We start from the raw sequence: 22,306 nt of genomic DNA, 5'->3' as shown, positions 1-22,306 counted from the left end.
TCCGAATTCCGGCACATTTTTTTATAATTATAAAGGTTTTTTTAGTATAGTCATGCTAGCCATAGTTAATGCAAACTATGAGTTTATTTTTTTGGATATTGGCAAAAATGGCCGCAATTCGGATGGGGGAGTTATTGATCAGACGGAGTTCGCTCGTCGTCTAAAGAACGGCACTCTGAACCTGCCATCCAGGGAGCAAACTGTTGAGGGTATGAGCTTTGTGTTTATCGCAGATGAGGCTTTTGCGCTTGGGGAGCATCTCATGAAGCCCTACCCTCAGAGGAACCTCACCCCAGACCAAAGGATTTACAACTACCGGTTGTCCAGAGCTCGCAGAGTTGTGGAGAATGCCTTCGGGATAATGGCCAACCGGTTCCGGATATTCCTGACGTCCATAAACCTGGCACTGTACAAAGTGGATAATGTGGTCTTGTGTTGCTGCATTTTGCACAACTTCCTACGCAGGAATGCACAAAATTATGTATTGCAGCAACTGGATACTGACCCTGCTATGCCAGGTACAAGTGGAGAGGCCCAACCTTCTAACCAAGTGGAGTCCATGCCGTCAATGGAAGTTGGACGGTCAGCATTGGCATCACACAGGGCCCGTCAGATCCGCCAGGAATATCTGGACTATTTCGTGGGGAGAGGAGCTGTGTCCTGGCAGCAATCACTGTCACACACCCATTAATCTTGTTAAAGATTGGACACACAAGATAAATGTCAGAGATATATTATTTTTCAACACATTAAACAAAAATTGCAATGATTCTGTATTGTGGATTATAATCATTTGGGCACATATGCCAAACACAATTATTTGGGTTAATCATGTGTTATATATGTGTGACTTTGGAAGGGTTAATACATTCATCAGTGTGTTTCTTGACTGTAGTCTCTCACCAGCTGATCCAAAGTGATGATGGCCATGTGTTATTTTTTAGCCAGTGGTGTAAATACAAGGGCCTTCTGCACCCCACAAAATGTACACAAACCCTGTCACATTGAGAACTAGGTCACACCCAAGGTTCATCTAATGTCACCTTACATTGGTGTTCATTGTCCAGAAGTTGCCCATACTATATATTTCATATAATACATTAGGGTATTAACAAAGTACCTACACCTGTTATGTTGTGTTCATTTATGACATCCTTCTCACTGCCCACCAATGTTAGGATATGTCAGTGTTATGTGAAACTTGATCATTGTTCATCTCAAAGTGTTATATATATAGGTAATGGAAAGTGAACTAGAGCAACGAACAAGCAATACACTATAGATTACACTGATCTCCCTACACTGATTGCTACTGGCAATATCAATGCCATATTGAATCCTAGGACTGCTAGTACCTTGAGTGTTGAGTCACACTTATGCGATGCGGGAAGTCTGCGACTTTGCAGCCTTCCAGCATTGCATAAGGGTGACCCGCCACTTACTTTTTGCACAGGATTGTATTCCACAAGTGTTAAGCACTGTGCGATCCAATCCAGATACATCAGAAATAAAGGGTCATGTGCGACTTGTATGCGTGTTCAGTGCGAATGTAGCCATACAAAGTGTATGTCTCAATTCACACTGCACATCTGATGGCATGTAATATCGTAGCGCACTGCTCCTTTATTACATGCGATCAGATGTTCATGCGAAAATCAGCTATACAGTTTGTATGGCTCAATTCGCACTGCACTCGCACAAAAGTCGCACATGATGCATTTATTCAGCCGCATCAGGATAGGATCGCACAATCGTTCAAACTTGTGTGATCCGATCCTGTGTGAAATGTCAGATCGCACTGTGATATGCGTTAAAACTGGGGGTATCTTTAACATTTCATTGACACCTCCAGCAACTCGCATATGGCAGTGTCCAAAATGCTTTCATTAACATGTAAATATGGGAATAGGACAGCCATCATACATTTAGTGCTTCTTTACACAGCTTTAGACCTCGACCCCCCAACGAAAGTCTAATAAAGAATTGAACACACATTGTTGAATGTAAAAACGTTTTAGTATCAAACATTCACAGGGTTAGGGTTAGGGTTAGGGTTAGGGTTAGGGTTAGGGTTAGGGTGTTGTAAAGTGCTTTTCCCAAACTTGGGTACACTCTTTAACATCTGAGTGTAATTAAAATGCCCTAAAACATTATAAAAAATTTGTAACATCAGGAACATCCCAATACAAACATTAAAAACCTAGTAAAATTGTGGCTTAAAATTTGCCAATCATGTCCACAAAATTGCGCATTTTGATTTGTAATGCCGTTGCAGTCTCCTTTATTTGTTCCAGGTCTGCGCAGCATTGGAGAGCCTCACGGGTCAATTTGGCTAATGTGCAACTATGTAAAACATGGTCTGTAAAAAATAAAAAAAAATGAGTCAATGTGAATCACCTACATGAGGTCATAATAATAGAGAAACATTTGGTGTCCAGGTAATCTTAAATTCCTCTCGAGTTAATACCTACCCTGTTCTTATGCTCTTTTGCCCTAGGCTCTTCTTCTTCCTCCTGTCCTCCTCCGATGCTGTTGCTGATGATTCTGCCGGTCTCCTGAGCTTACTATATATTCATTAGGGGTGTGAACGCATGATGACGTCATTGTGAGGGCATGGTTGTAATGTATATATATTAAGATGCAGAGACCAGAGACGGGCAGAATGCACGGCAACAGCATTGGAGGAGGACAGGAGGAAGAAGAAGAGCCTAGGGCAAAAGAGCAGACAACATAAGAGCAGAAGATTGGACAGCAGAAGACTGGAGAGGAGAAGATCCAAAGAGCAGAGTGGAGAAGACCGGATGAAGATCTTTAAGAACATTTCATAAACGTCTCCTGTCGTTATTCACATACACTTCCATTTATGTGGTTAATGTGTAGGGGTACTATGTACCCCATACCCATTCACATAGTGATTGGGGTCTGGGATCTGGGGGCCACCCTTTGTTAAAGGTTGCTTCCAAAGTCCTAGGAACCCCCTGGCCGCATGACCCCCCAAAACCACCAGACAGGGTTGTGGGGATGAGGCTCTTGTCCTCCTCTACATGGGAGTAAGGTGCTTTTGGGTGTGCGGTGCAGAGGCCCCCTGGCCCAAAGCAACAAAACCCCCCCATGTTGAGGGCATGTGTCCTGCTGTGGTCCAGGGGGTGTTTGGTCCGCTTGCTCGTTCTCTTTCCTGGCCTGACAAGCTGCATGCTTGTATAAGGGTCTGGTAGGGGTTTTGGGGGTAACCCACGCTGTCTTTTTGTTGTGGGCATACCCTCAAACTCAATACCACACACAAAAGGCCTGGTTGTGAACTTGAGGGGACACCCACGGTGGGTTGTTCAATTTTTTGGTGTAGTTCCCCCTCAAAAATCTTCACAACGCAAGTGGCCCCGCAAGTCAGAGCATCCTGATCCGACTTACGGTGCGACTTCCATTCAAATAAAGAGGCTCCCATAGGGAACTAGTGTTGTAAATTGGAGGCTAAAAATAACACTGATAAAAATCATTCTGCAAAAACCTACGTGGGCACACAATTGGCTCTTGGACACTTGGTCCTGGTTCCTCCACAGTTTCGGAACTGGCTTCCATGCTGCTTGGCAAGTTGCCAGGAGATCGGGCTTCTGACCTGGCTGGGGATGCCACATCCTGGCATGATGCAACATCTGCAATGTAAATTTGTAAGGGAATACAAGAATATAAGGTTAAACAATCATTGCAAATACACATATTTCTATGATCCCACTACACAAAAATCTGTGACTACCAACCTTCTTGTTGCTCTGGTGTCTCATCACTTGTTGGCTCCACCAGGATTATTTCCGGAATAATGTCTTCATCTACATAATACAAAACATTGGCCATATCATAAAAGTCACAAGAGGTACATTTGTTAGGACATGGTGCCCTGCTTGATAGCTCTTTTAGTAACAAATATGAAGACATGTACATGGTTATCTACGAAAAATATGGTACATTAATGTTTGACAGTGCATAGGAACCAATTACCTTTAGTGGAATCTGTGCCACCTTCTGTGCCCATGTCCTCATCTTGTTCGGCAACTGCCGATGGAGCTGCCAGACCTCTCCTCCTCCTTTCCCATAGTTTGGCACGGAGTTTACGTTTTTCTCCTATTTAAAGGTTTGAATAATAATCTGTGATTAATAGGAATGTTTGCTGAGAAGATTCGTGCAGGAAAGAACGTTCGTTGCAACACAATACATATATTTTTAACTATGGCTTCCTGACTTTTAATGTCATATACTAAAACATCAACAATAGATCGATCAAATCACGACATGACAACTAAAATGAGTAATCTAACTTTTTACATAGACATTATAATCTAGACATGTTAATACAACATACACAAAATTATAAAAAACATATTGCATGATTAAAAAAATAAAGAAAAAATAAAACTTACTTTTTTTCAAAATCCGATGGATTTGGGAAAGCTGATCCTGCTCACGGTGTTTGAGGTCGGACCACCGTTTCCGAATCTGATCTTTCGATCGCTCGACACCGAATTTTTTGACCAAACAGGCCACCACCTTGTCCATGATGCCATCTTTCCTGGCATTGGGCCGATCGTAATTTGCCAACTTTCCATCGTAATCCATTTTTTCTAAAATGGAGACCATCTCCACCATTTCTGGCTTTGACATGGGTGTAGCCCTTGATTTTCGGGTGGCCCAATCACTTCGGCCCCCACTAATTGAGCTCCCAGATTGTTGAGACATGGTTCGTAATTAAACAATGATTATTCCACTGCCTCAGGTGTGAGTGCCGCATGTAGGCCTGATCTTCGGCACGTACACACCCCTGCACAAGCCCGCCACTGGAGGAGGAGTTGACGCCTGCGCTGTATTTAAAGGACGCCAGATCGTTCGGCCGACGATTCGCTAGCGGACATATCGAGAGTTGGAGCACGATCGAGCGGCGAATCACGACTTTTCCCCACAAACAAAGGTACGACTCTTTTAATAGAAAGTGTGTGTTTTGGGCCCTATACAGCTTTTATTAGGAATATCTTTATTATGTGCCAAAATACATGCTCTTTTAATATGTTTTGTGTTGTTTTGTGTCTTGCAGGCATATACTGTCCTGCAATATGGTGGACAATTTCACCACCCACAACTTTCTCATCAGTTTCATTGATGAATTCAGGCAACTGCCCTGTTTGTGGCAAGTCAAGTCCGCAGATTATAAAAATAGAAAACTCAGAAAACAGGCCATGGAACATTTGGTGGCCTTCTACAAGCCCGTCTGTCCTGGGGCAAATTTTACTTATATCCGCAAAAAAATAAACAGTATTCGCACTGCCTACAGGCGGGAGTTAAAAAAAATAGAGGAGTCCACCCAGTCTGGAGCAGGGGCACGGAATGTATATGTACCACGGCTGTGGTACTTTGATAACATGCGGTTCCTGGCAGACACCATGGAATCCAGGCCGTCAATTTCTACGCTGCCTTCGACTTCGGCAGAGGGCTCAGTGTCGGTAGATCCAAGCCAGGATGAGGATTTCCTGGACGAGAGTTTTACTCAGGTATGGCATTTCACAATATATTGTCTGCTAAAATGTAATCATGTAACAAAATTATAAGCTAAACCATAATTGACCCTTTAGGTAAACGGGCATAGCAAGGGGTTGGCATGACAGGCAACCGCCAGGGGCGCAGGCCAAGGGGGGTGGGTCACAAAAACATTGGCATTGTTTTATTGTTTATTTTAACAATCCACTCAGCCTGCACACCCCAGAACCCCCAGTTTGCAGGCGGATTCATGCAGGTGTAAAACATTGAGAGCAGCTTCATGCAGGTGTAAAACATTGAGAGCTGCTTCATGCAGGTGTAAAACATTGAGAGCAGCTGAGCCAAAAGACCAGGAGACTGAGACTGCCTCTCACTGCATCCCCAGCACACCTCTGGTCCTAACAAACACTGCTGTAGCCTCAGCATTCCTCTGGCTCAACCTTTTTTAATACAAAACTAACAGCTCCTGCAAATGATCCATCCATCCTTGCTTCCATGTCTCTGGTCTCTCACTCTGGGTCAGCAAGGCAGGTGGCTTCCTTATTCATGTTTCCCTGCACTGCTTCACCCTCAATGCCCTACATCAAGTCCTCTGCAAGTTCAGGCCCCTCTCTCTCTGCAACCCCCTCCTCTCTCTCTCACACCCCCTCTTTCTCTCCCTCTCTCTATCTCTCAACCCTCTCTTTCTTTTTCACACCTGAGACAATGATTGCCCACTAGAGAGCTCTACACTGGGCAAACAAGGGGCAAATTAGAAACTTTTAATGCCCTTTAATTTTTTTTTGGGGGGGTGGGTTACAGTTTTACATTGATCTTGGGGGGGGGGGTTGTTGCCAAATACAGCTCCTCAACAAGGGCACTGGAGACCCTAGATATGCCACTGTATGTAAAGTCTGCTATTTGTTCACAATAATATAACAAACATGACTTTTTATATACACTATAACATTCTAATCAATTGTTCATTTCATCAACAGGGAAGTGTCACTGAGGAGGAGCCAGGTTGCAGCCAGGAGCCTGGGGAGCCTGCGGAGCCTGAGGAGCCTGAGGAGCCTGCGGAACTCTTTCCACCACCACCTCCTCCTGCCAAACGGAGGCAAAAGAGGAAGCACGTGGATGACATCACCGACGAGTTTATCCAGGAGGCCACCATAGCCCTACGTCGGAAACTGGAGGCCAATGAGTCCTTCGGCAACATGACGGCAAAAATTTTAGATAAGGTGGACCTCAGGCAGTGTCAGTATGCCAGAAAAATCATCCTCGATGTGCTGCAAAAGGCTGAAAACGGCATACTTAATGAGCACAGCCATGCATGCCAGGAGCACCCGTGCCCTCCACCTCCACCTCCACCTCCACAACACCCACCACCTCGCCAAATGCCACATGGCCAGTGGCAATATGGCCAGCAGGATCCAAACCTGCCCTCATGGCAACCTGATTTCAGTTACCAGCAACTTTAATTTTTGTAACCCCCTATTATTTATTTTACCCCTGTTTGCCAGTTTCTAGTTTAATTTTGTCCAAATGGACCTTTTTTATGTTTAGTTATACGGAAAGTATTGATGTTTGCTTTGTTTTTTTTTTGCTGAGATCCAAAAAATAAAGAAAATTGAAAATAAAAAATGGCCTATCTGAATTTGTTAACATGTTTAATATTGTGCATAACCTGAAAAATATGTTTTAGACATTAATTCATACAAGAATAAAGGGTCATATCAATAGTTAGATCTTTGGTGTGAAAATACAAAAATAATGGTGAAGAGTTCAAATTATTTAATTCTAAAATTTGATAGAACAGATAGAATAGACAAACATTATCTTCATCATAACAGAACACATGCCTTTTTATTAGAAAAGTATGGCATTATGAGCAGCATCTTCCTTCTTCTCACATTTATCAAGATGAGCATGTGCTCCGCATTTCACCTATTTCTTGGACTTCCGCGAGCCGAAAGTTCTTTCTGAATAAAATGTTGAGTTTACTAGAGAAAATTCTTCCGGGAACTCATTTGGTTTGATCATGCGTGTTGGGATTTGTAGCTGTGTGTCGGCAGAATTGTGTACTGACAGGCGAACAATCGTCCGTTCTGGTGTCGGCATACAAATATTTTCATGTTTGCAAGAAAGACTTTTGTCCGCGGATTGTGCGCAGACATCTGTCGGAGGCACCATACTAACACGCGTACAATCGGCAGATCCTTCGTCCACCGACGTTTGTATGCCGACGATCGGTACGTGTGTACGGGCCTTAAAGCTAACTACACAGACAATGCCTTCTGGATACAGTGTAAATTAATTGGCTCAGATTTATTAAGAGCTCACACACAAGCGAGTCATGCTAAACCCATCACAGTGCGGACATCAGTATATCGCACTGTTTATTTCTAAAAAATTTGAATGAAATGTAAAACAGTTCCATTCACTGCAGCAGTGTTACAATCTGATGGTTCACATCCCATCGCATTGTGCTGGAAAAAAAAAAAAAATGCATTGACAGTGAATACAGCAATTAGTAAGGGAAAAAGTTGTATGGGCCAGCTTGGCCAAAATGAACTATTTAAAATGAAAGGAAAGCTGGAGTTAGGTATTAAAGCCTAATTCTAGCTTTCCTATAACTTTAAATGGTTTCTAAACAACTATTTAGTGGAGTTTTGTATTTGAAAAAAAAAAATACATTTATTTTTATTACAGTCACAATCATAAACCCAAAGAGATCTTGATTACTCTCTATGGAATCTTTAATCTGCAAAGAAACATATAAATGTTTGAGTGAAAAAAAGGTTTCCCGGTCAGTCAACTGGGCTTATCCACCGATACACATCATATGCTTTACACTTACAATAGATAAATGGGATATTTCTATATTCTATTCTCCCTCTCTTTCTATTTTTTCTTTAAATTCATGACTTCATCTAGGTCTTATTTTTTCCCTGTTAATATAAACACTGCTAAAAAAGAAAGAAAAAAAAACTTCTATGAAGAAGATTCATTAACCCAGAACTATATATTTATTTTTGACATTATTTTGGAATATTTGACATTATTTTCACTCCCTTTGTTTTAGTTTTTCTTTGTTTTATTCTTTCCATTCATGACATTCTGCTTTTATTCCATGCTAAATAGACAAACTTGTAGAAAACTCTCTCATAAAAAATAATTTTGTTATATTGTTACATTATTTAATATTGACACTTTAATTTTCTGTTAGCAAAAAAAAAAAAAAAAAAAAAGCATCTACATTGTTTTTTTGTTGATTTATTTAAAATTAAGTTAAATTATCAAAAATACATGGGTTTTCATCAGAGATCATTAGTAAATAGAGTAAGTACATGTTTAAATTCAGACTAAATTCACCAAGCTATAATGCTTTAACTAATTGAAATAGTAATCATGAAGACAAATTAGAAATTCTATAACTTGATCAATCTGTTTTCTTTGCATTGTGTAGTATAGTCTCCCACTACTGTAATGGCTTTAAACCATACCAAAAGCCAAATACTATATATATATATATATATATATATATATATATATATATATATATATATATATATATATATATATATATATATATATATATATATATATATATATATATTACTGTAGTTTTCCTGCAATGCTTTTTTTTTACACATGATGTATGTACTGTACATATGTAATGTTTTATTTGCCCAGAGTTCTTCTTCTTCTCAATGTTCTTGTCATTTTCTTATATGAAATATTAACTAAAAGAACAGAGATTTTCTCAAAGAAAACATTTACCGAGCAGCCAAGGTCACTCCAATCAACCAAATATGTTTTAGAAAAAAGACTGTGTTTTTTTTTTTTTTAATTTCCCATTTCCCAAGCTGTATTAAAAGAGTATTCAAAGTCACAGGTTCACCTTATTTGCTATCAATAATTTTACAAACTCAACATATATTTTTTTCTGCTATGGTTAATACATAAAAAAAGCTATATAAATATTTTCTGCTTTCACACAGACCACACATAAAGGCAATTTCACCACATTCTTCTTTTTGGGATTTAACAGCATGGCTGTATTTAATCTGCTGCTCTTCACCTTGGTCCTTATTATATACATTGTGACAATATGCGGAAACGTTTTGATCATCATGCTGGTATATTACAGCAAGACCCTTCATTCTCCCATGTACTTCTTCCTCTCCCAACTCTCTATATCTGACATCATGCTGACCACAGATATTGCTCCTAACATGTTAAATATTGTTCTACATGAGCGGACCTCCATATGCTTTTCTGCTTGCATCACTCAATATTATGTCTTTGGCACAATAGAAATATTTGAATGTTACCTTCTGACAATAATGTCCTATGACCGCTATCTAGCCATCTGCTCTCCTCTGCATTATTCCTCCATTATGAAACCAACACTTTGCATTAAACTAGTTTTTGCATCCTGGATTTTCAGCTGTTCTATGGCATTAATATCAACACTTGGCATAGTTCAACTAGAATTCTGTGGAACAAATGTTATTGACTATTTTTTTTGTGATTTCAATCCTCTTCTGGAACTTTCCTGCTCAGATACATCCAAAGTTCAAATGGAAGCCACCTTGCTGTGCTTCCCTGTGCTAATATTACCCTTCCAAGTGATAGTGGTTTCATATATTTATATTGTTTTAACAATATTAAAGATCTCCTCCTTTTCGGGAAGACTGAAATCCTTTTCCACTTGTAGCTCCCATCTCACCGTTGTTTTTATATTTTATGGAACCCTAATTTCTGCATATCTGATTCCAAAGAAAGGGCAATCACAAAGAATCACTAAGATAATGTCATTGTTGTACACGGTTTTTACTCCCTTTGTAAACCCTTTCATTTACAGCTTGAGGAATAAAGAGATCAAGGACAATTTAAAGATATTCTATGTAAGCAAAAGGCTTTTATTCAAAACCTTTGGTAAAAATTAAATTATTAAGATATATCTGTTTAAACATGTGGAGAACTTGGTGTGCATTGGTACCCAAAAATTAGACTTCTACCGTACTGAAGCAGTGCTTAATAATAAATTGATTCTAGAGTTCAGTAATAAAAGATAGTGGTGCTGCGCTATCATATAACCTCAAGTAAATAAATAAACATGTGAAAATGTCAATTAAAGTGCATGTGCTAAAATTGATGCATGCCAATATATAAACGTGCAAATAACAATTGCTAAAGTGCATGTGCTGGAACTAGAAATAGGTCAGGGAATACACATATAATAAAAGTGCATGTGCTGAAAATGTGTCAGTGAGTACACAAATAATACATCTCAACCATTAATAATATAAATGCAGATGACAAAGTAACTAAATTGGTAACAATCCACAGAGTGAGTCCAAGTAAAAGCATGAAAGAAATGAAAGTAACGTCCAATGCTCATCCAGAAGGTGCTGGAATCCTTTCACCCAAAGTCAGAAAAATGATTGGTGTCTGAAAGATCCAAAACTAATGTGACACCTCTAAGTGTACTAGCCTCTCACCTTACAACTGTATGGTTACTACGTAAATACAGGTGGTCCCTGGGTTACAAATAAGATAGGAACTGTAGGTTTGTTCTTAAGTCAAATTTGTTTGTAAGTCGGAACAGGTACATTTTTTTAAGTTTAGCTCCAGGCAAAAGGCAAAAGAATAATTTTTAAGTTTTTTCGATAGCATAGGGAAGGGTTAAATCCCCTGTAACATTTGTTTTGCTGTCTGTGCCCCCGTTCAAAAGAATTCACTTCACTTTCTGTCCCTATGACAATTGGATTTTGAAAATTTTGGTTCGTTGTGGAAACCCGGATTAGTGATAAAGCTTCAGTGTAGACACCTTTTTCCCATGAGAACTCTTACAGGAGTGAATTTCCCTTCCTAGGGGAAGATTTCTCCTCACTTCCTGTTGTCTCCCTCTGTTTGTAAGCGCGAGTCGTTTGTAAGTCGGATGTTTGTAAACCGGGGACCGCCTGTAGGTAACTTTCCCTTTCAATCTTCTCGCTGCTTTTCCGAGGTAAACCCTTTGTACACTCAGCTGATGAAAAACTGTGATTGGGGGTGCAGGGGTGGCCGTCTGAAATTATCTAGCAGGTCACTTTAAATGTATTCACAGCATCCTCCGGATATCTGCCTGGAAGGAACAGCGGGGGGGGGGGGGGTGTCAGACATCAATTTACTTGCCCGCCTGTTGGCAACCATATGAAGGGCAAGCAAAATTGAGGTCTGACCCCCCTGTTGTTCCTTCCAGGTAGATATCCAGGGGACGCTGTGGATACATTTGGAGAGCCCTCTAGATCATTTCAGTGCAGCACCACTATCTTTTATTACTTTACCTTTGGCTACGGATTGGCTAATCGGTGCTTGCAGCAATTAGTTATTATTTTCATCTTATAGTGATAGTGCGGGAATATTGTTTTATCTCGATACTAGAGTTCAATCACCCAAATTAGATTCCTAACAAAAGCCTAACACCCTTCATACCTTCATTCCATGGCAGGTCTTACAACTCCCCTTAAACTGTGTTTTGTTTTTGTTAAAATTTCTGCTTTATGACCACTGGAGATTTCTTCATCTAAGAATGGGTTTTTAGCTACTTACTGGACCCTTCTTAGCAACATCCCTTTTTACTTGCCAGCCACTGCTAGTGACATTAAAAACTCAACAGTGTCTTTTCTGTGTGTACTGTCCTTAAATTGATACTAACGAATTGTTTTTTTTCTCATTTGAAAATAACAAACATGTCATACTTACCTCCTCTGTGAAATGTTTTTGCACAGAGCAGCCCAGATCCTCCTCTTCTCGGGTCCCCTGCCGGCGCTCCTGGCCCTACCCTCCTGCCCCCACAGCAAGCAGCTTGCTTTGGGGGCACCTGAGCCGAGCCGCTGCTCTGTGTGTCCATTCAGACACAGGGGGAGTAATTCACTAAGCTGAAAGAATTGCACTGCTCCAGTTCTATTTTTTCTAGCCACGTTAAATAAATTTACATAACGCGTGGGCGAATTTGTGATCATGAATGTCAATAGGGAATTCCGATTAGAGCGGCATTATTGGCGATCGCGGCTTTTACAATTAGGAGTTTCATTGGAAACTGACAGGCAGGAACTGCACTCAGCACTGTGGTGTAGTGACATCTGCACATACACACTAACTGATCTGTCATGGGTTCTAGTCTGACCATCATCACCTCAGTTGGGTTGGGGGGAGGGTGTGTATGTTTTTTATGTCTACAGATTGTTAAATGGTGGTAAAATTAGTGATAAGTACATGCAGCTGAGATGATTGGACATGCCTGTGAAGCGGGGGCGTTCAAGCATTCGCCAAGTGACAGCATTCATTGCACAGTAAACCCTCTTTAATACTGCCTGATATTTTCACAGATTAATGGTATTCTGTTCATCTGAAATTGATGTGGTGGTATTAAATACAGCTTCACGTTTTTAACTGTATCCATCTCTTTTAAACGAAAGAAGGTGGTACCGTCTTTGGGACTTGAACCCATGGTGAAAGAGGTAACAGGTAGGAAAGATAACCATTAAGCTATTGTGATCAGCACAATCATACTTACAATATTCATATTTGAAGACAATGTGGATTACTATTGCTATATGTGCATTTTGGAGTCATGGGACTCCTCTCTATTCGCCAGATAACAGTATTCTGCAAAGTAGCATACTGCTTTGCAACTTACCCAAAAGCACGTAGGTCATGGGTTCAAATCACAACCATGCCAAAATTTAGCCGTCGCCCAAAGATCTTGGACTGGCACAGTAAACGCACAGGGACTGGAGGTGCTGCCTCCTCAGAGAGGGCAGCAGAAAATGCAACCAGCCCCATCTTCAAAGCATTGTTAAAATCAGCCATTTTGCCAGGGGATTTTGAGGGTGCCCTGGCGCATATATACACACAATTGCCAATTAGCCCAAGCATGCTATAAATTGAACACATTGACAGGTGGACATTGTGTGGTGTATTGTGGATTAGAGTTTGCTCTATTTGGAGATTGTCTACTGGTAAGTCAATTGTACATATATGTGTGTGTGTGTGGGTGTGTGTTTTGAGGTCCTGTTATTGCTTGTCTTCTTTGGGCTTAAAGATTACTGCTCAAGACAGATTGTTAAATAGCTCAGTGGGCATCAGGTCCTGGGTTCAATACCAACTTTGTCATGTGTGTTTGTTTTAATTACCATTGCCAATTTACACAGGTGGGGACACACAATTCTTTCTTAGTTTAAGTGGACAAACAAATATTGCAAAATATGTCATGTAATGTGTTTATAACTAGAAGCATTTAAAGTGGAATACAAAATATTACTCAGTCATACTCATAAAGAAAGGTCTTTGTTGAACATGTTTACAAAACACAGAGAGGTGTCCAAAAATTAAATTCTAACTAGCACCTTAAAATGTACAGCATAGTTATGCTATTTTGCACAAAAGTTCACAACTGGTAAACCACATGCCTACGTGTAGCACACACAATTTTTACATATATTGGTCTCTTTCACTTGTAAAAATGTCTGTAATAAATGCATGGCAATGTGTACCAATGCCAACCATGAACAAATGTGCTTATCCTGCTAAGATTCTTCAGTTAAAAAAGCCATTATTTAAATGTTGGACCCTGACATGTGTCTCTGCATATGCTGTTAGCATACTTTAAATCTCTCAAATGTAAAGACATTTCACTGAACTCTTTAAGGTGCCTCTGATTTTTTTTTAGCTGTGTGCTATAAACACATTTGCAATTCACATGAAGACACATGGAAATGGACTTGCTTTGGAGATTGGGTTCACATTCTGTCCTGTTCCAGGTTCAAACATTGATCTCCTTCCTGTTCCAGGTAATACGTTTTTAACCCCTGCTTCCCACAAACCACATTTCTCACCCTGATACTCACACAGAAAGCTTGATCACCATGGCTTTTCCATTTCCTCTTCCACCTTGAGATTCAGTTCACACATGCCAATTGGATCAACACATCTAATTTGTCTGATAGAAGAGTGTGAATGGCTTTCAATGGAGCTGGATCCCAAATTTTGAAATGGTGTTTTGCATTTTTGTCTCAGTTTCCTGTGCAAATGCTTGCCAAAATGCACACCTGATTTGCACATTAACCCCTTGAACAGGGACACCTCTTTTTTTTTTTTGTTTTTGGGGTGCGATTTTGGTAAGTATCAATTGCTCTGCTGCGATGTTGGCTTACAAGTTTGGTCCCTGATGTTGTTTTTCTTCCTTTTCAGACTACAGTTTGACATTTAGCCCCCCCCCCCCATAAGAGGAGATTTGTTGCTGTTCTACTTTTGGTAGCTGTCAGTTTCTCTCATGTGCTGTTGGCTTGCAAGTTTGGTTCTTTATGTTGTTTTTCTTCTTTTTCAGACTACAGTCTTGCCTTTAGCCCCCCCCCCCTCATAAGAGGCGACTTGTTGCTGTTCTACTTTTGGTAAATGTCAGTTTCTCTGCTGTGCTGTTGGCTTGCAAGTTTGGTTCCCCCCCCCCCCCCCCCATAAAAAGAGGCTATATCTGCAGTGTCGGTTCTATATTTGAACTTTGGCATTTCTAATTCTGCAACTTACCTTGTTTTGTCTCCTTTGCAGATTGTTGCCTTGGGAGAATTTGCTGCTGCTAATCACCCAGACTACCTGCCCACCTGGTCCTCCCATGGCTCCCCCCAGACCTGCTAAGAAGGGGTTGAGGGGAAGGCGGAGTAGCTATGGGGGGCTCAGGTGGGCACGTTGTCTGGCTCGTGGGGAAGGGAGGCTCCAATTGGTGCCAGAAGGGTGCTTGCTTCCTCCAGCCTGGCGGAAGCTGGGGGTGGTGGTTCCCCACCATGCCCGGCAGAAGCTGGGGGTGGCTGCTTCTCCTCTTTCCAGCCATGGAGAGGGCTCTTCGGGGAGAGGCAGCATTTCCACTGCCCCCTGGCTTCCCCATTTCACCCACAGCCAGAACTGGGTCCTGGTCCAGCCGTATCTTGCACAGTACGCCCAGATTACAGGGACCAGGACCCATATGACTTTAACAACTGAAAGAAAGTGCCTGTGGGGTGAAATAAGGGAAGCTGTAAATGCAGTGGATGGGACTGTATCTCGCTCTTCCCAAAATGTCACCAAAAGGATTACAGATATCCGTGGAGCCATCCAAAAAAGGCTGAGAGTGTGGGCTGTGGAGGGACATGTGACAAGAGAGCATGGAGTCAATCGGGCCTACGTGTTGCTCCTGAAAGACTACTAACAACAAGTGCTGCCAATCATCAGCCTGAACATGATTTTGGGAATATCAACACGTGGGGATACTGATGATTGGCAGAGTGGTAAGTAACTAACGTGGATCTTACTTGTTGTTGGGAACTAGTTGTGAAATTAGTAACTAGTATGCTATCTGTAAAATGACTGTATTTTTTTACTTGTCCTGCAAATATTTTTTGTTTTTTTTCCCTATTCTGTCCTCTACATCAGGAGCGGCACCCCCTCTGGAGCCCATGCCTGACAGCGAGGAGGATGGCACCCATGGGTTGGAGATGGCATGGGACAGTCCTGGTAAGTCAAGCAATATATAAGACTGGTCTCTTCTCTACAAATGCTAACTCACATGGCAATGTCTTATTTTTAGAAGAACATCAGCAGGAGGAGGAGCGGCCACCCCCACTGCAGCAATGCCTGGAGGAAGGTTTTGGTAGGTATTGCTAATGAGGTTTTGAAAAATCTTAGTGTGCCTCCAGATTAAGCAATTGTCATTTATTTGGAAAGAGTGTTGCCCTAAATATGTGTAACCCTAAAAAGACAGGACAAGTCATTAATGGGTCCCCTATTTTAGATTCATACCTTGCCTTCTTAAACTTTTGGGGTGTGCTAGCAAGTGTCCTATGAGCCCTGTGAAATAGTTTGGAATGTCTGGGCCCAGTTCTTAATACATTAAACCATGTTTGAAAATGGCAAAGAATCCTTACAGCCTAATGTTAGTTCCTAAGCCATTTCTTGTCCTTTTTTTTTAGAACATCAGGCCCCTCGTGAAAGAGCAGCTGGAGCTGGACCTGGAGCTGGCAAGGATTCCGCATCCACTGCTGGGGTATGTGATCTAAGTTAACAAGGGGGAAATGTTCAATGAAAATGTTAGCAATGTTGCTTGGATGTGGCCTACATATTCTCTTTTGCATTTGTGCAGGGACATTCAGGCACTGCACCTGCAGCTGAAGAAGCCTGAACGTCAGGTAAGAATTTTATCTTTTCTAGGTCCCAAGAAGGTTCAGCCAAATCAAGACCAATTCCATTCCTGGCAGGCTTGGATTTGCAAAGGCAAACTTCATGTGTGCCTTGTCTTTTTGTGTAATAGTGCATTTCTTAGACCATATTTTCTGCTAGTTAGTTGCATGTGGCAAGTCAGTGGTGTAGTAAGACACTTTGTTGAAATCTGAAGAATGAAGCTACCAGACTAGAGCAATATTTGAACTGTTTAATGTACAAACTGTTCAGCCATTGTAATGTTCGCAACCCTCATATAATGTGTATCCATTATCAGAAGTGTTCCTAGCTTGGCTAGCATTACTACGAGCAAGTCCTTTTTGGAAGTCCATCCAACTGTTCTAATGTATGCTTGTGGTGTTTATGCTGTGTAACTAATATTTAAGTCCTTTCTAATGATGCTTTTTTATTTTTTTATTTTCTTTTAGCCAGCATTGGATGCAGCTGGATCGTCACCTCTCCCTCCTCATCATTCTCTTATAAATGTGGCAGAGAGGCTGGTTGCCCAGATTGAGATCCTAAATGAGCCAAGGAGGCCTGCTGAATCAAGTGAATTAGTACGGTTGCTGGGGCTCATACAGGAATCTGTATCAAGGTTGACTACAAACCAGGACATCTTGATACAGGATGTGCGGAACACCATAAACACCTTGGCCAGCCATCAGCAGCAAGATTGTCTCCATGTGGATAGTCAGCTGCTGGCCATCCGCCACCTGTTGGGAGATGAAGCGGCAACATTGCCACAGGCCTCCCAACCAGCACAATCTGCTGACCCTGCAGGTAGTGTTGGTTGGAGGCCCCCAACAGTGTTGCCGCACACTTGGCAGCCAGCTGGGGAGGTGCCGACTTGCCAAATAGCCACTCCCAACACTTCACAGACCCCTACAAATGTTGATCACCGAAACCAGCAAGCCTCCTTTCCCACCAAGTCCTCACACACCCAATGCATATCTGACCCTTCCTTCGATTCCACACTCCCCCTTCAAAACACCCCAATAGGTCCACCCCTTCCCCAGCTTCCTCACAACACACCTGTCCAACCCACGTATCCCAGCCCTCCTTCCCAAGCACACTTGGCCAGACCCCCTCTCACCACTCCTCCACAGACCCTCAATATGTCTTCCCAACACAGACCCTCTAAGTCCAACACTCCACCTTGCCCCACACCTTAACACAACACTGTCCCATCCCTACCCCATATTCAATCCTCTCACACCACCAGCAGCAGCATCTTCCACAGCAGCAACAGCAGCAGCAGCAACAACAACAGGCTTGGTCGCAGCAGAAGCAGCTGGTGTGCCTGGTGAGGCTGGCTCAGCAAATGCTGCAGCCACAGCCCCAGCCCCAGCCACAGTAGCTATAACCACAGCCACAACAGGGACAGCTGCACTTGCAGCAGGTGTTGCAACTTTTGCAGCAGCAGCAGCAGCCCACCCCTCCCCCCACCTCCTGAGGAGCCACCTCATGTTTGATGTTTTTTTTTATATATATATATATATATATTTTCAATGTTTTTTTTTTATTTGTGTTTGTCATTACTGTTTGTAATAATTTGGATATTGTTTGTAATAAATATTTTAAATTAGATTTATTTTTTGGTTATATATTTTATTTTGGGGGGAGGGGGGATGCTGGGCAAGAAATGTAGGCCTTTATACACAGGTGCATCTCTTACTGCAAACATATGGTTACATTTCAACTTGCTAAACACAATCTTCACATAATGAAATCCTAAAAGGTGTCGCTTCTAATTTTTCTCCAATAAATTTCTTAGGGAGAACACAACTGATTCAGAGCGGTGGGGGCTGGAATTGGCTGTGTGTTGGATTTGGTTAGTATTTTCTAGGGGGAAAAACACACAAACTAGTTTCTTTCATAACAAAAATAGTTTATTAAAAACATATAAAAATAACACAGATATGAAAAACTAGATCTGAAAACAGTCCAGAATAAAGGGCTGGTCAGCAGCAAGATTAACCCTTGCCAGCCCCTCCAAAAATTGAATACAATCACTGGCCCACCTCAGTGCCATGGGCAACGTGATGTCCTGGACCCCTGGGGAGAAAAAGAGACAAGATAATTACCTGGAGGCAAAATGCTGAAACAAAGAATTGACAAAACCAAAACATCAAAAACTAGGCACTGGTTTATATTTGCCCTGTTTTCTCTACATTCTTGTTCAAACATGATAGATTGCTGGTCTAAATAGTTACACTCAAATGCTTAATCCACAAAAATGTTTGGGGCAGGTGTAAGGTGAATTCCTTGGCCAACAAGAAGACATTTTGAACTTCAACCTCCATGGATATATCTATGTTGGGAATGCTGTCCAATTTGATCCACACAGGATCAGAGTTTCCTATTGCCCTGATGGTTTGATTAATCAGATGTGGTGGAAGGGAGGAAGCCCAGCTCCTAGTAAGCTGAGGTGTGGTCTTTCATCTCTTAGCATTGAAGCCTGAAGATGGTAGAGATCACAGTGGAGGAAGCACTTTGTTTGGGCTAACAGGTAAATCCTAGATGCTCCAGCTTTAAGGGGACATAAGCCTAGACAAAAATCTTGCAGGGGAAAGTGTTCTAAAGGTTCAACAAGATCACTTTTGATTTTATTAGCTGTTCCACAAAAGCAATGTAAAAGGCTTGCCATATCAACCTCAATAGGTTAAGATAAACAAACATTTGTAACAATGGTATGTGTTGTGTTCAATTGCTTCCCAGGATACATGTACACACAGCTCTCTCTATCCCAAACTAAATGTAGATTGAGTTCTCTCTTCCTCTCGCTATCTATTTATCTAAAGAGACATATTGTAGAGACTCACAACTTGGTAGCCAGAGGTGGGCACGTGGATGGGGTTGGTCTTATGTCTCTAGAAACTGTGTGAAGAGAGAGAGAAAAAAGAAGAAAAAGAAGATTAGCAATGAATTTCACAAAACAAAATGGAGGTTAGGCAGTAATGGAAAACATCAAACCCCCACTCCTCTCATCTTTATCCCAACCATATCCACCCTCCCCCTCTTTCTCTAAATGTTCACCCATTAAACCCCCCTACTCTCTTACACCTTTCTCTCTCTCCCATCCTCTTCTCTCTCACCTATCTCTCTCTCCCTCTCTCTCTCTTTCTCTCTCTCTCTCTCTTTCTCTCTCTCTCTCCCTTTCTCTCTCTCTCCCTACCCCCTCCACCCTCCGCTGAAAGGGTGCTTTTTGCATCTTTTCAGTGCTGAAGCTGATTTCTACACTGAACAAACAAGAAAAAAAGAAGAGGGGAAAAAGGACCAACTTAGCCTCCTTTATACTGAACTGCTTGTATCCCTACATCTCTGGACTGCCTATTCCAGGACACTACCACTGGTCAGTTAGTGGGAGGATTTCCACATACAGTTCAATTGGACTGTGTCCATTCAATCTGGACTGATCTTGGATGTCCTAAGGATCCCTGTTCGTTCAATAATCAAGCTTTCTATGAAGTGCAATAACTACCAGGGACTGTATGTTTCCCCAGTGATGAAATCATTTTTCTTGCATGATTGATTAATTATGCTTGGTCGCTGCAGCAACATCCTGTCTTGGTCTCTGCAGCAACCACCTGTCTCTGTTTTTAACAATGTTTTTATATGAGCCTGTGGTTTGTACTGGGAGTTCACAATATATATTTTTGTCATTTTCAATAAAGTGTATCTCACAATTACTTCAGTGTCCTTAGTTGACCCTTTTGAGGAGAGTCCCTTTTTCCCCTCTTCTTTTTTTCTTTTTTTGTTCAGTATTACATAGGTCAACAGACCCTTATTAGCCCGTATGCGGGCAAATGGGTATGTAGAGGGCAGGCTGTATGGTTCCTGGAGTCCCACCCGCCCCAATCTACCCTATTTATAGGCCTTAGAGGAAAGAGCAATCTTGTTGTTTTATTGACTGTGAGCTGTGACCCGGCCCTGCCCCCTCTCTCTCCTGATTGTCTCAATGATTTGGACTGATAGCAGCAGGAGGCAATATTGCCATGCTACCATCTCAGCCAAGGAGGAGGGAGAGTCTGGACCAGCCAAGTGTCTCCTGCAACATTGCTGGAGTGAGATGGGCTTAGGTAAGTATAAGGGGGCTGATGCACACAACAGACTTTTAATCCTAATCCATATAATGCATTAAGAGAAAAAAACCTGATGCCTTTACAACCACATTAAGTCTGCTCTGTCCCATACACATTTAGACTTTCTACCCTAACAAATCTTAGACATTCTAGCAAAAGCACGGATTACTTACCTTCAACAACTTGGCCATGGAAACCGGTGGTGATAGGCCAATGAAACACAGCAATTACATCATTCACATGCTACTATTGGGGAAACACTGGCGTCTACACCCTGCCTGACCGGAGGTCGCAAACCCACACGTCACTATTGAGTGACGGCTTGCTGTGTGCCTCACATAGCTCATCACAGCATACAGATGAGGCAGAAGAGACCTCCCGGCTTGGACAAACGCCAGAGCGCAGACCTTACTGCAGACTGCTGAAGCCGACACAGACATAAAGACTACCGGTGGCAGAGCAGGTACACCCTTTATTGTGATTTAAACAAGGAGACCTTCTTGACTCACAAAAGACTTGGCCGTATTCTTTAAAGGTGAAAAGATAGGAACTTATTTGTATCCTCAACATATCCTGTGTTGTTATGCTGCCAGTGCAGATTCAAGTCCTATAACATCCTTGACAAATTGAAGGAATTTTGAAATCATCAGTGCCTTCTCTGTGTTTTTCCCAGACTGCAGTTACCTGCGAGCAGACTGTCAATTAGTATCCCTGAACTGACCACCTACCTGGGCCTTGTTCTGGTATACCTCTGTATGCTGGAACCTCAACAGGAACTGGGATAAAAGTATTGATGAATTGTTTCTTTAGGGCTATGCATGCACAGCTGTGTTATTCCCTTCAGTGTTGTTTTTATAGGCAACGTTGTCTCTTTTATATGGTGTTGGTTAGTTGGTTTTGGAATTGGTGTTCAATAAATGTAATAAAGTGTACCTTGATTCAATACCCAGATGTCCTGTGTTGACCTTTAGGAGAATCTTACTCCTTCTTCCCCCTTGTTTTAACTTGGCCATGGGCCTCTGAAATGGATGGTTTGGTAGTCAGAACCTTCAAAAAAAAAAACATAAAAAAATGTGAACTCAAATTTGTTATATTCCAGGGGTTAAGCATTTAGAAACTTAAGAAGAACACACACAATGTTGAAGCCAAGCCACCCCCATTTTGAATGTGGTAAACACCAGGACAAGATGAGATTAGCATGGCCAAAAAGAACATAGAGTTACAAAATATGCCATGTACACTTCAGGGAAACCAACCAGAAATTAGAGGCCTCAGGAAACCGACTAAAGACTATAATGTCCAGTAATGCTCCCTACTACCACCTTCCAATAGGGTAAGTTAACCACTACCCTCGCCACACTGACTGTTTTGCCCAAAATAAACTTGCAATTAGTGGTCATTGTTAGAAGATCCTAAAAAATCCACGATGGCCAGCCTTACATTGGCCCTCATGGGATATTCTCTATTCTTGACCTTCACAATCCTCT

The 22,306-nt window shown here is 41.7% G+C and overlaps 1 protein-coding gene across 1 annotated transcript; it reads left to right on the top strand.

The window, feature by feature from the left end:
- Positions 1 to 9,554: 9,554 nt before the first annotated feature.
- Positions 9,555 to 10,447, top strand: LOC309554187 (olfactory receptor 1M1-like; the record flags this gene model as incomplete). Its single annotated transcript, XM_082255818.1, is given in 2 exon segments — positions 9,555 to 10,422; positions 10,425 to 10,447. Coding segments are annotated over 2 exon segments (891 nt in total).
- Between the last annotated feature and the right edge of the window lie 11,859 nt (positions 10,448 to 22,306).

This window comes from Pelophylax lessonae (assembly GCF_965119305.1).
Source record: "Pelophylax lessonae genome assembly, chromosome: 4".
In the NCBI taxonomy this organism is placed as follows: Eukaryota; Metazoa; Chordata; class Amphibia; order Anura; family Ranidae; genus Pelophylax; species Pelophylax lessonae.
Note: the sequence above shows the minus strand (reverse complement) of the source record. Positions and strands in the feature narration are given on the sequence as shown.